Source organism: Octopus sinensis, linkage group LG10 (genome assembly GCF_006345805.1).
Source record: "Octopus sinensis linkage group LG10, ASM634580v1, whole genome shotgun sequence".
Taxonomy (NCBI): domain Eukaryota; kingdom Metazoa; phylum Mollusca; class Cephalopoda; order Octopoda; family Octopodidae; genus Octopus; species Octopus sinensis.
Window position 1 is genome coordinate 26,746,519 of NC_043006.1, and position 14,979 is coordinate 26,761,497.

General features: G+C 35.7%; 1 protein-coding gene across 2 annotated transcripts in view; it reads right to left on the minus strand.

Moving 5' to 3' along the window:
* Nucleotides 1-14,979, minus strand: part of LOC115216386 (cullin-2) — a 66,314-nt gene that overhangs the window by 4,551 nt on the left and 46,784 nt on the right. For both annotated transcript variants that reach the window (XM_029785679.2, XM_036506419.1), the window contains 6 exons: nucleotides 14,144-14,230; nucleotides 11,847-11,993; nucleotides 10,444-10,521; nucleotides 8,164-8,230; nucleotides 5,737-5,930; nucleotides 3,660-3,758 (listed from right to left, as the gene is read on the minus strand). In XM_029785679.2, the coding sequence (XP_029641539.1) occupies nucleotides 3,660-3,758; nucleotides 5,737-5,930; nucleotides 8,164-8,230; nucleotides 10,444-10,521; nucleotides 11,847-11,993; nucleotides 14,144-14,230 (672 nt within the window). The remainder of the gene's footprint in view (nucleotides 1-3,659; nucleotides 3,759-5,736; nucleotides 5,931-8,163; nucleotides 8,231-10,443; nucleotides 10,522-11,846; nucleotides 11,994-14,143; nucleotides 14,231-14,979) is intronic.

Sequence of the window (14,979 nt, forward strand, 5' to 3'; positions counted from 1 at the left end):
CTTCAGATGACCAAAGAATGAATTGATTGTAGCATGGAGAACAAAAAAAAAAGCAATAAAATTAAGTTCAAAAGTTTGAAACTAACACATCTCAATATATTAACACTAACTCATTTGAAAATTTGAGATATTGTATGCAGGACATGATTGTCATTGAAAATACTGACACCAACAAAAGGTTACAATTATACACACAATTGCAAAACATTTTAATTATATATATCAGGTCATCCCATAAGTTCTGTCTGAATTTTGAATAAAGAAAACAAGTAATCAAATGTTATATTCAATTGAAATTTAATCATCAATGATTGAATGATGGAAGATTTCTGTTTGACATCATCATCATCACATCACAGCACGCATCAAAACAGTTCTTTTACCTCATTTTTATGACTTCTTTCCATCTATTTCTGATTATTTATGACTTCCTTCCATCTATTTACAAGCTTTTTAATTCCATCAATGTAAAACTCTTTTGGTTTCAAAGCGAAGAACTCTGAAATGTCAGTTTCGACCCCCACCTGGCTTGCGAAAGTTATGTTCCCCGAATGATTCTATAAACCATGAAACAAATGGTAGTCTGAAGGAGCAAGGTCGGGAGAATAAGCTGGATGAGGAACTTTTTCCCAACCAAGCTCTTCGATCTTCTGTGATGTGATCTTTGCAGTGTGGGGTCGCACATTGTCCTGATGAAACATCACTTCTTTTTGATTCACAAAAGTGGATCTTTTTTCTTCAAAGCTTGGTTCAAATGCTTTGAAAAATGTGTTGAAAAAAAAAATTACCAGTTCGCTCACCATTTTCTGACAACTTTTTAAAACAAACAAAACAAAAAATACAAAAAAAAAAAGAAACATTTTTTGAGTGGACTGCAACACAGGTTTGGTGACTAAAAAAGAAATTTCTTTTTTCATTGCTGCACACAGTACACAGAAAAAAAAATTCAAAAATTTTGTAAAGAATAATTATTTTTCGCACAAACATTACTATTCCAGCAACACTTTTGTCAGTTCTTTGGTCCTTTTTTCTCTTCTCTATACAAAATGAATCTTCCCAACTTACCCACATACTCTGGTGATGTCACGCTTTGGTTCACTCAATTGGATGCATATTTTTCCACCCATGCTGTGCCTCACCAACAGCAGCTAAATCTTTTGTACTATGGGATGCCTGCACCCTTTGCACACTCAGTGAAAGATCTAATCACTGACTCACATCCAGATGCAACTTACACGTCTGTCAAATCTGAGGTTCTCTGTCGGAACACACAATCCACGGAAAGTAAATTCTACGTCGCATGGACATACTGTGGCAAGAACACGCCAGCTCTCATCGTCCTCACAGCAGAAGCCATTCTAAGTCATGGTCATCTAGTTCTACTCCAACAGTTTCCAATCTCTGCTGGTATCATTCAAGGACAAAGCCTGTTGATTCATCCAGCCCAGTTCATTCAAGCTCTCGGGAAACTAGTTATGGAAGATTTGGGCACGTCAAATTCTTCCTGCAATTTTTCATCTCATTTGTGCATTCGTGTGTCTAACAAATCATTCATGGTTGACACCGGGTCCAGCTGTTCTATTTGGCCTTTGCGTCTTACTTTCAGACAAGCCGAAGCAATCTGCCAATAACCTGCATGAGGTGAATCTATCCCCAATAAATCTTACAGTCAGGTCTCATTACACTTAGATCTCAACCTTCAAAGGGATTTTAGGTGGGTTTTTGTTATAGCAGATCTACTGTACCCCATTCTGGCATGGACTTCTTAAACCACTTTCACTTATTAGTAGATGTCAGGCGACAGAGACTCGTGGAAGATTCTACATCTTTGTTTATGCCTACTTGGATTACTACTAATGCTGTTTTCAGTCTGTCATTTTTTGTCGCCGCTGCTGGTGACCAGTTCCACTCCCTTTTGGCTTCTTTCCCAGAGCTGGTAGATCCAACTTTCAAATCAGTCAAAGTCACATACTTGACTCGCCATTATAGCACTACTTCTGGACCACCCGTCTTTTCGTGTCTACGGTAACTTGCTCTTGACTGGCTCAAAAAAGCTCAATCTGAGTTTGAACATATGCTTCAGCTCAGCCTTATTCATCCCTTCACCAGCCCTTGGGCATCTCCTCTACAGTTGGCACGGAAAGCGGATTCAGACTTCACCCAGTGGGGGATTACAGAAATTTGAATGCGGTCACTGTTCCCGATCACTATCCTATAAGGAAACTCCAAGATTTTTCTTCAAACTTGCATGGTTGTACTAATTTTACCAAGGTTGACCTCATCCGTGTTTATCATCAAATTCCAATGAACCCTGACAACATTCCCAAAACTGTCGTTATTACCCCCTTTGGAAGTTTCGAGTTCCTGTTCATGAGCTTTAATTTGCGGGATGCAATGAGCACATTCCAGAGGTTTATTGACAGAGCTATAATGAACCACGTGCTGCCATAAAGATGGCCATTGGAAGCGAGCCACATGAACAAGAACTAAAAATAAGCGACTATTAAATTGCACTCCGCTTGTAAACTTCTTCTTTGTGTTCCAGATCCTTAAGACTACAGAAATAATTATAATGGGAGGAGATACTCCACTGGTATCACAAGCCTTCAATTCCATTATAAGTTCAAATCTTACCAGGATCAAATATTCCTTTCATATCGAAAACCTGGGACGAGGTGGTGAAGCACGACCTTCGAACTTTAGGTCTCACTGAGGAAATGACTAGAGACCGAGACTTCTGGAAGTGAGCTGTGCGCGAGAAGACCCGGCAGGACAAGTGAGTCCATAACCCGTGGCCTTCAACATGGGATGGAGCCAGCCTACGTATGCATACCTTCCCTTCTTGGGACACAAAACTCTACTTGTGAAGACGTGATGAGGCAAGTGAGGATCAGAATCGAAATCGATCAATGGAAATTGCGGATGTGCTACCAGTGCCGGTGGCATGTCAAAACTCTACTTGTGAAGACCCGTTGAGGCAAGTGACGATCAGAATCGAAATCGATCAATGGAAATCGATCAATGGAAATCGATCAATGGAAATTGCAGATGTGTTACCAGTGCCGGTGGCATGTAAGAGAACTTTCCGTTTCGCGACCGTTGCCAGCACCGCCCCGTTTCGTGTCCATTGCCAGCCTCGCCTGGCCCTCGTGCCGGTGGCACATAAAAAGCACCATCCGTTCGTGGCCGTTTGCCAGCTCTGTCTGGCACCAGTGCGGGTGGCACGTAAAAAGCACCCACTACACTCACGGAGTGGTTGGCGTTAGGAAGGGCATCCAGCCGTAGAAACACTGCCAGATATGACTGGGCCTGATGAAGCCTTCTGGCTTCACAGACCCCAGTAGAACCGTCCAACCCATGCTAGCATGGAAAACGGACGCTAAACGATGATGATGATGATGATGATGATGATTCAAGGACTGACAACAAAATATTATGGAGTAACAGTGTCAATATAATCAACTTTATTCCTCCTTTCAAATTTGTGGTCTTGTGCTTGTATTTAAAAATCATTATTTAATTTTATCTTTCTAAACTTCACTTTTTAGACCTCCAACATCATTAAAAGAATCTATACTGAGGTCTATTCATTTGTTTGCATCCACAATCCCACAAAAATTTTGAGTCAAAATAAGAAACCAATTTTAATTAGAGCTTACCTGAGGTGTTAACTTTTGCATCATAGAAATTCTAAACCTCAATCTTTTGTTGGAATAATTTTTGTTGAGATGAAGTGTACTGTTCTCATTTATTTCATTCTGAAATCCACAAATAATCATTGGTTCATATTATCATGCAGTTAAAGAAACACACAAAAAAAAAAGAGGAATTTTGTTTTATCAATACCTTTCTAAGTGAGATTATTAAAAGAAAATTATTGTTTCAAATGTAGTCTATCACTAGTTTTCTTAGAATCTGGTTTTAGAAAGATTTAAAGTACAATCCAACTACTAAGGTGGCAGTTCAATCCTAGCTGAAACCAGCTCTGCTTAAGTAACCCATTCACAATAAGCATATGATGAATGTTAGTTTTCAAATACCTTGAACTTATTGTGAGCATGTTATTCTAAAATTGGAACTTGAAACATGGCTTCTCCATTTTGAAGATGGAAAACAGTTTTTTGAAAGAAATTTCGTCATTAAACTGACCAGGCTAAGGGATTTCTTTGCTGGCTCAAGTTCAATTCAAGCTGGTGGAGCTAGAGTACTTAGCCATGTAGTTTTTGGTAAAATAAAATATATCTGTATGGACATGCATGCGCCTGTTTTAATTATTAATTGCCCAGCATATCAAACACATCATACAAATCAACAATATGAACTAGCATAGGTGTTTTGTTTACTTTAATTTATACCATGTGTTCATTTGGTAGTATATGATGTATTTTTCTTTATTTATCATCAACATCATCATCATTTAACATTTGTTTTCCATACTGGATTTGTCCAACCCATACTAGCACGGAAAACGGATGTTAAACGATGATGATGATGACTGGCATGGATAGAATGGTTTGACAGAGAACCAGCAAGCTGCAGGGCTGCTCTGAGCTCCAGTGTCATCTTCAGCATGGTTTCTATGGCTGGATGACTTTCCTAACACCAACCACTTAACAAAGTGTATTGGGTGCTGTTTTTGTACCACTGGCACTACCACTATACAGAGTGTACTGGGTACCGTTTTCATGCCATTGGCACTACCACTTTACAGAGTGTACTGGATGCTTTTTTTGTGCCACTAACACTGATTCTTTTTCATTCTTAACTGTTCTTTCACTTGATTCCCAAGTGTTGGTAGTTGATGCAGTCCCAGCCTCACTTGCCACATCTATGCTCAGGGAAGAATTATATGTTTGGTGTATATATTGGTTTGACAATAACATATGTATAAAATGGTGCAACTAGTGTTTTTCACAATCTCCCAGTATTAGCAGCAAGGCTAATCATCTATTGATAAGCATAGGTAAAAAGAAAGAACCTATTAACTCCTTTACAAGGTGAAGAAAGTTGCAATTATTTGATAAATATCCATAAAAAAGTGATGACAACAGTACCAAAAATTTAATATTCATACAGACAAGGAATCCCACTGTTATGCACACTATTATTAAAGTTTAGTTTTTCCAATATAATTATAATCGTATGTGTTGGACGAGGCTGTACTACAACATATTACCATTTGTCTTGATTTTTTTTTCATCTCATCAGTTATCTGGCCCCACTATTTTCTATTATTAGAACATAGTGGTTTTTCACCCAACATCTATTTACATAACCATACCAATGCAGCTACAAACCAACAGAGTATTTAGATTATTTCTTTCCACTAATTTACAGAGGTTCAATCCTCATTGTCAAACAGTTTCATAACTTATGCTCACTTCATCAGCACCTTGCAGAGAGAAAAAGACTCTTTTATCACAAGGAGAAATAACAGCATCTTAAACTTTTCTAAGAAGCACTCCAGCACTTATTATATTACCTAGGAAGCAGAACTTATTTACAAATACTTGCAAAACAGCTGAACAATCCATGGTTTCTTGTGTATTTACATCTCAGATTCCTGTAAGTCTGCAAGAGATTTCACTACATCTTTTATACACACACTGTTAGAAGCTGTTAAAACAAATTGCTAAGTTGCTTTCAAAAGTTTTTACTAAATATAATGAACTGTGTCTCTAAAAGCAATGCATCTAGAAGCAAGCTCCTTGGTCACCTGCAGATTATTATATTTACCTCTGTAATGATAATTTTGCTTTCTACTAGCACCTGAAGTTGTTTACTTAGTTCCTTTTCTGGTAACTGACTAGAGTCCATCAGCTCTCGAAATGTCAAGGATTCAGCATTGTTAAAAAGTAATAATATTGCCATGTGGTAGGTCCCCATCGTTACAGTGTAGGTTTTCTTCAGGTAATTAAATCGAACATCAGCTACAAATAGAAAGAAAAAGACATTGCAGAGAAACAAAATATGACAGACAAATAAATCACAGAAGATACAAACATTGATCTGGTTTTCATTTGGGCCTGGTCATAGCAAAGTCTTCACAAATTTGGATATCCAGAATTTTGGAGTTTATAAGTTATATAAGTTTATAAGTTACATAATAGACCAAAGAGCAAAATCAATGACCTGATTCTAAGCATAATAATCCATTACTTATTTAGGCGAGATTGAGAAAAATAGTGTAATGTGCCTAGCTTAAAGGGTACAACAAAACGAATACAGCAAAGTAAATTTATTCTTTTGCAGTAATGACTAAATGTACACCATTTGACACAATTATCAGTGTAGAATGTTGACCTTGTACACTTTGAATCTGTATGTTATGCCACTACTATAATTACAGAGAAAATAGTGATTATTTTTGACAAAGCATAAAGCTCATTTTTGATTAATGGAAGGAGTGGAGCCAACTGAAATGACATAATCTCCTTCTCAGTACAGAAGACTGAAAGTTCATGTAACTTGACAAAACTTAAACACAGGCAGCAATACAAGTTAGCTAAAGTATATGTCACACTGTTTCTAAGTGTCTTAGTCAGCTCAACATCATATCTCTTCTCTTCATGTAAATGAATTCTTTCATAAACACAAGAGCTATCTTTAAAGAAGAAAGAATAAGAATTGTTAAAACAAACAGTGTATTTAAAGTAGTAATCACCTACAAAAGAATAAGTTCTAAAGGGTTTTACATTCAGACTCCTGGCAGCAAGGCACTGAATAAAATACCAAGAAGTATTTAGTTTGGCTCACAGCCTTCACCTTAGATAAAAACCAGTTGTCAAGCTTACACAAGTCTTTTTTTTTCTTATATATTGAACATGGTCCAGATGAAAAAATTAAGAATTCTCTCTTGCTAAACTAATTTTTAGACCTTTTGATTCTAAGTTCTCTTTCCACATTTGAAACTTTTTCTTTAATTGTTCAATGAATTCAGCTATGAGAAATAAGATGTATCTTGGGAAACTATGATAAACTTCAGAGATCAGCCATCAGCTTCTCTCCCTGCTAAGTCTGTTGAGTACTACTTTCTTCATAGGGGAAAAAAAACCTAGTATTCACAACCATCTTTGTGGCTAATATGTTTGCCTGAGTGGTAGATGATTCAGTGGCAAGTTAACTTTGCAAAATTAGAGTTGCAAATTATTATTTGCATCACAGAATTCCAGGTGCCTTTATCTATCTTCATCAACTGGACCATAGTCACAGCTTTCATGTATACCTAAGTAACCATCCTGATGCTACCCACCATGTCAACTGAAGTCCCCAGCCAAAGTAATGCGGTCACTACCATCCATCATTGAGGTAGTCTGCAAGTAAACCTCATAGAAATTATCCTTTTGCCAATTCTGACAGTGGCACATACACAGAAATCACAGTTGCTGTCATAATACCCCCATTACCAGCCTAAACTTAACTGTTCAGCCATATACTCAGACAATCTCATAATTGTGTGTATTCAAGTTTTAAAATAGGTGCATCATGTCCCTGCATATTGTAAAGGTTGGCAACAACAAGGGTGTTCAGTCACTCTTCAGAAAAACTGGCCAACCCATGCCAGGGAACATAAACACTAATAATTCTGACAACCTCAGTTACTCTAACCATTTCTCTGCTGACAATACATCAACTCTGCCTACCCCAGTGTTTGTACTTGTGTTCTTTCCTCATGAGAAGTCTAAGTCTCCTCTATATCAACTCATGTTCTAAGTCTCCTCTATATCAACTCACGTTCTAAGTCTCCTCTATATCAACTCACGTTCTAAGTCTCCTCTATATCAACTCATGTTCTAAGTCTCCTCTATATCAACTCACGTTCTAAGTCTCCTCTATATCAACTCATGTTCTAAGTCTCCTCTATATCAACTCATGTTCTAAGTCTCCTCTATATCAACTCATGTTCTAAGTCTCCTCTATATCAACTCATGTTCTAAGTCTCCTCTATATCAACTCATGTTCTAAGTCTCCTCTATATCAACTCATGTTCTAAGTCTCCTCTATATCAACTCATGTTCTAAGTCTCCTCTATATCAACTCATGTTCTAAGTCTCCTCTATATCAACTCATGTTCTAAGTCTCCTCTATATCAACTCATGTACACAACATACATTTTCTTACATCTGCTCAAGCAACTCTGTGTAGAATGAATTAGTTACTTACCTAGGCAAGAGTAATGCATCCATGTTAACTTCCGACCACTGAAGTTTTTATTGTAAAACATTTCAAACTAGAAAATTAACAAAAAATATTGGCAATTATAGTTGTGTAATAACATTTTTGTAGTAAGATTAGTAAAGATGAAATGTTTAGAAGTCTAAGTGTTGCTACCCAAGCCTTTCTTAAGAATAGTAATGGTCAAATGAATCCATTTCAAAAAGGAATAAAATTCAAAATTCAGAGTTAGTTTACTGTTGCTTGCTGTGTATGGTTGTATTGTTAAGGAGTTAGAAGTTTGCTTCACAACTATGTGAATCTGAATTTGATTCCAAAACACAATACTTTAGGCAAGTGTCTTTCACCAGTGCCAGATGAACTAAAGTCTTCTTCTTCATCAAAACCATCACCATTTAATGTCTGTTGTCCATGCTGGCATGTGTTGGATGATTTGACCAGAGCTGGCAAGATGGGGAGCTGCACCAGATTCCAGTCTGATTTAGTTTGGTTTCTACAGATAGATGCCCTTCTTAATGCCAACCACTTTACAGTGTGCTGGGTGCTTTCACATGGCATCACAAAGGCACTTTTACATGGCGCCACATGTGCACTTTTACATGGCAACACATGGGTTCTTTTACATAGCATCGCACTGGTACTTTTACATGATGCTACACGGGCGATTTTATGTGGAACCGCACTACTGCTTTTATGTGGCACTGCTAGAAGTGCTTTTTACATAGCACCAGCACAAGACTCTTGTAGGTTAATTCTCACCACCATGAAGACTGGTCTTAACACTTCTGCTGTGGAGTACAGGTTTTCTTGAGTACAGCAAGGTGCCAGGCATCATGGTCCCTTGTTATCTTGCCTGAAAGGTTCAGTGTCCTGAGGTCATTCTTCAGCACTTTATCCCATGTTTTCCTCGGTCTCCCACTTCCACATGGTCCATCTACTTTGAGGGATCAGTGCTTCTTTATGGAGCTGTCAGCATCTATCTGCATCACATGACCAAACCAGTGCAGTCTTCTCTCTTGCACACAGCATGTAATTTTCTAAAGAGAAACTGTGTAGAAGTTCGTCAAAGTAACCATTCTACTTGGATAGTAGAATTAATCTGCTGAATAATTTAACACAACCTGGTTGGATTTTGAATCCAACCAAGGACTCTATTCAGAAACTGGGATACATCCTGTTATTTGTATGATTTAGGAACACCAGCTCAGACTGTTTGGCCATGTTGCTTGATTTTTCCAAGATAGACCCTGTTTACCACGTTCTCTTCACTGAGAATCTGGCTGGGTTAGAGTTGACAGCTCATGTTGATTGGCCACATGGTCAAAGTAGATGAGGAAATATCTCATGGAGATAGAGACTGACTAGGACTCTTGCTTGACAGGTCGCCTAGGAATATACCAACACATGGTGAATGCAGCAATGTACTGCATCAGTGCATGACCCTACACCTGACCTGACCTGACCACCTGGTCCCAAGGTACTCCTTTTGAAGTCCACTTTGTTGCAAGCATTTATGCTAGATCTGAGATCTGAGGATAATTTCCGCCCAGAAGTCTCAAAGGGTTGTAGCCACTGCTCTTGCTTTTCTGAATTAGCAAAACAAGAAGAAAAATGAAAAAGCTATAAGGCCAATTCTGTACAGGAAATAAATATAACCCATGTAATCAATTGCAATAATTTACAGTTATCTAACCCTTACTATTTTTCCCAATTATACATTTAATCTTTTGTGGTCACCCTGATATTGAAAATATTATAAATAATCAAATCCACTTTTTTATCATGAGGTTAGCACTCCATTATAAATAACTTATAAGTATTTATTTTTGAAACATCAAGAATATTAATTAAATTTAAATCAAGAAAAAAAATGCAGTTCATTCAATACAGTAGCCTATTGGTCATACTAAAATACTCTCCACACAATTACTATTACAATAAAACTAGCAATTTCTTGTCTAAACAAACATAGTAGAATTAATCTGCTGAATAATTTAACACAACCTGTTACCATTTTATAAGAAAAAGTTATAACTATTTGATTTAATCCTAATATATTACAACTACTAATATTCCATGCTGGCATGGGTTGGATAATTTGACAGGATCCAACATGCCAAAGGATTGTATTGAGATCCAATGTCTGCTTTGGCAGGGTTTTTACAGCTGGATATGATTGAGTTGGCTTATGTTCCTTCAACTTAGGATACATTTTTATTACATACAACGACAAGTGAATTCAATAACCAAAGTAGTAGTAAATATTACCATTCTAACACTTTTTTCTAATTCTTGAGGAATAGCAAACGTTGGGAAGCCACTTTGCCGAATGGGCCATGCACCAGCCTACAAAAGAAAAGAAACTAACTGTAAAAAATTAACAATATCAACTATGGTAATAGGGAGATATTTTGAATTAATATGACTGACTCTGGAAGCAAAATTAAAACGTCTGAATGAATCCATTAAACACTTACTGAAATAGTTTAGTCAGAATTGAAACTAGCAGAAAACAATAATAAATGTAATGGTCAAAAGTAACAATATACATAGAGAGAGGGAAAAAGATTTTGTTTTATAAATATGGAAATTGATTGATTTTCATCAGGAAATACAGAATTAACGACTGAATATAACATTGTAATTATTCTTAACATATCTGTATTGTTGTTCAAGTACAATCTTTCAAAGATAATAGTGATTCTGAACAGAAGCACAAGATGACCACAATGCCAAGAACAGAATTCTGCAAACATGAATTCTTCAGAATCATGCAATTTGTTTTTCTTTTTTTTCTTTTACTCAATTACATATTTTTACTCTTCAAACATGTCTAGGACATCAAAGGTATTTTTTATTATAGTTTGAATTAAATTTCTTTGGAACATTGGTTCTGGAGTAGATTTACTTGACACTGAGTGTGTCATGGATGACATAATAAATTTTGTGGGCCAAAGTGAGAAAAAGGTTGCACGTTACTGTTTTAGAATATGGAAATAAAACAAACTGAACTATTCACAGCAAATGAAATACTGATTATGATTTTTTTTTTTAATGAACCACAAAGACAATTTTATAAAATGAGAGAATGTAACCAATACATTTGTTACTTCTCTGAATTCTTATGACCAAGTCAGTGGTTCTCAACCAGGGTCCACATTACCCTTGGAGGTCCATGTAAGATTTTGTTGTTAAAGTTTATACACAATAAATTGGATATACTTCTACAATAGAAAAATATTTTAACACTTTTTTAATACAATTCCTAATATTTAATTATGAAAATATAGAGTTTTTAGACATCAAATGGCTGTGAGGGTCTGCCTGAGTAAAATTGGAATCAAAGGGGTCCATAGGCAAAAAATGTTTAAGAACCACTGGTTTAAGTCATAAGCTAAATTTATATAAGAAAATTTATAAATTTACAAAAATCATCATATACTCACCTGAATATTTTTACATCTAGACCTTATCAAATCTACTAAAATTAGAACATTTAGGCATTAAGCCTTGTATTTTACTGCTTCTACTAACTGCTGCTTTTCAACAAGAAATAGAAAATAAAAGTAAAGTGAAATGGTTGCCAGCAGATTTTTAAATTGTCAGGATTTCATTACTTGCTATTAAATATATAAGAAATGGTAAAAATAGTTTATGATATCTCAACTTACCTGAAGAACCAATATTGAAAATCCAATTCCAATATCAATATCTTTGTTCTTATAGTAATCTTCAAATTTTTTGTCTAAATCTTTACTAATTGTCATGTCAGTAAACATCTGATGTAGTTTGTTAGTGAACTCATAACCACAGGCTTGCTGCAAATAAACATAATCATCTGTTAGAACTGTTACCATTCATTAAATAACAACTTATAAACATTTTATTTGATGAATTGACATTATAACCCCCCTCTTACAAAATAAATTTCTAGCCTCTCAATCAGGGCTACCTCATTTTCATAATCGCAGTCCAGCATTACATTGTAATCCTTTTCTGAATAGTAATTAATTGTAATATAAACAGCTGTGATTTTTAATATTATTATATGTTATATTTAAGACGTGTCCTATATATAATATATGTAAACAAACTAAACAGCAAAACAAGTGCAACATGTGCTACCCTACCCACAAATGGCCAAAACAGAATTGTTATGACCAGAGTGAACATGACAGTTAAATGGATTAAAGCTTTGTTAATACTTGAACCATTGAAAAAGCTTATATAAGATCAAATACAAGAGAATACTGAAAAGTTCCTGGCTTTAAAGGTATTGCAAAACAGTAAAGCTGTTACCTTTACAGGAGAGGTAGACAACAATTTAGGAGAAGATAGGCAAAAAATCATGGTGGTATACAATATATCTTTCCCTTTTTTTGTAGATTTAATGCATGATGGCAGCTCCTACAGAAAGTTTTAGTAAGATTGAAGCACATGCAGTGATGAAGTTCCTCTTTTTGTAAGGCAAAAGAGCAGCAGAAATCCATGGTGAGATGAAGGAAGGCTTGAAGATGGCTACCCATCTTACTCCACAGCGAAAATTTGGGTGTCAAGGTTTTGGACTGGTCATTTTGAGGACACAGATGAACCCTAGTCAGGACTGCCAACTTCTGTGACCACAGAGGACAAAGCTGACATTGTGCACATCATGATTCTCAACGACTGCCAGATTTTAGCTAAAGTCATAGCTGAGACTGGGGATTTCCCCATGAAAGAGTAGGCTACATCATTCACAATATTCTGGACATGAGAAAACTTTCTGCAAAATGGGTACTGAAATGCCTGAATGCAGATCAGAAGCACATCAGAGTGACAACATCAAAGGTGATTTTGGACCAGTGTGCAACAGCAGAGGCTGATTTTATGGCTCATTTAGTCACTATGGATGAAACTGGGCTTCATCATTATGATCCTCAGACCAAGCAGCAATCAATGGAGTGGTACTACAGCAGTTCACTGCTGGAAAGACTCTAGCTTCAGTGGAAAGATTCTAGCTTCAGTGTTCTGAGACAAAGACAGAGTACTCCTCATAAAATACCTGCCAAAGGGTTGCACCATCGATGCAAAATACAACATGTCTCAGTTGAACAAACTGCATGAAGCTTTGAAGCAGAAACACCATGGAAAGCTAAACTGTAGTGCCCTGTTTTTGCAGGATAATGTACCAGCACACACAGCACATGAAACTCTATGGAAAATACATGACAGGCTTCAAATTGGTAGACCACCCACTTTACTCTCCTGATTTTCCAGAAATGAAGAAACATCTCAAGGGAATGGAATTTCACTCCAATTCAGAAGTGATCACTGCTATAGAGGCCTTGTTGGAGGCCCAACCTTCCCAGTTCTTTTTACAGGGCTTAAAAAAACTGAAGGAATGCTGCAACAAGTGAGTGAATCTGAGAGGGGAATATGTTGCATAAAATCATAACTAACTGATCCTCCTGTATTTTCTTTTACCCAAAGTCAGGGAATTTTCAGCAAACTTTTTAGCACTGTTTTGTATGTAAGTAAGAATAAATCTACTACTTGGCAACTGATACTATTTTATCATTAGTATGTGAGATAACTTGGGATATTTTATCTTAGTCAGTGGGACTATAATCTCAATATACTTGACAAAATGATGTAATTGCTATGTAAATAATCTAAAATAGATATTTATTAGTGGAAAGACAAAAACTGTTTTAAAATTAAACGTTTTGTTTTAAAATGAAACAATTTTTAGGTACTGTAATAAATATATTCAACATGCAATATTTACTATGATACTCTGAAGTTGCCACTCTCTGAACTGCAGGTTTGCACAGAGCTAAGCTTTAAGCTACTACAATAACAACTTTCACAAGCAGTAAAATTATGCTGGTTGTTTTCACAACAATTTTTTTCATTCTACTGAGATTACAATCTCTTTTAAGAATATTCAAAAAACAAAAATTTTCTTCTAACTGTAGAAGTGGATTACCTTTAATTTATTAATCATAGATTCTTCAGCATCCATAGAGGTGGATGCATTGTAAATGAGTCGTTTGGCTAACATTCTGGAATAAAACTAGAAACAACAAAATCATGTAAGTTGGTGTTATTTTACCTGCACAATAAAAACCAACTGCAATTATGATCAATTACAAATTCATTAAAATCATATTCTATCAGCAAATTATTTACTTGTTTTCTACAAATAGCAAAATAAATGTTTCGTTTTTGGATTTGGTTTGCAAGATTCTTTATATGAGTTCGTGTGTTGAAGCATATTCTGTTGTGTCTGGGGAGAGTCATTCTCTTTTAGTGCCTTATTATTTAACAAACTCACCAGTAAAATTTCCACTTATTTCTTATTTTCATTTTCTAAAATTTTCATTGCGTCTTGCATTTTTAATCAAAGAATCACAATGCAATTCTGTACAGTATATGTGTATATATATATATATATATATATATCTTTTTACTTTAATCAATGTGTGTAAACAGGAATTTAAGCTATATCATGGACTGAGCTCAACAAATGTTTATTTCTTGTTGTGTAGTTTTGAAAAAGCACAGTAAAAATATTAGTATGAATGATATATAACATTTGCTTACCTAAACAATCTTCAAGTCATGATTAATACATGCATACATACATTCAGTATGTAACAATTTATATAAATTTCATAAATGGTAGAAGATATAGCACAGAGCTATACTGGTCTGATAAAAGTCTAATTACAATAGCTAATTTGCTTATCACATGCTCTCATTGATTTAGATTTTAAATTAAAATCAGTAATAGAAATGGAAAATATTATAATCAGTAACAGC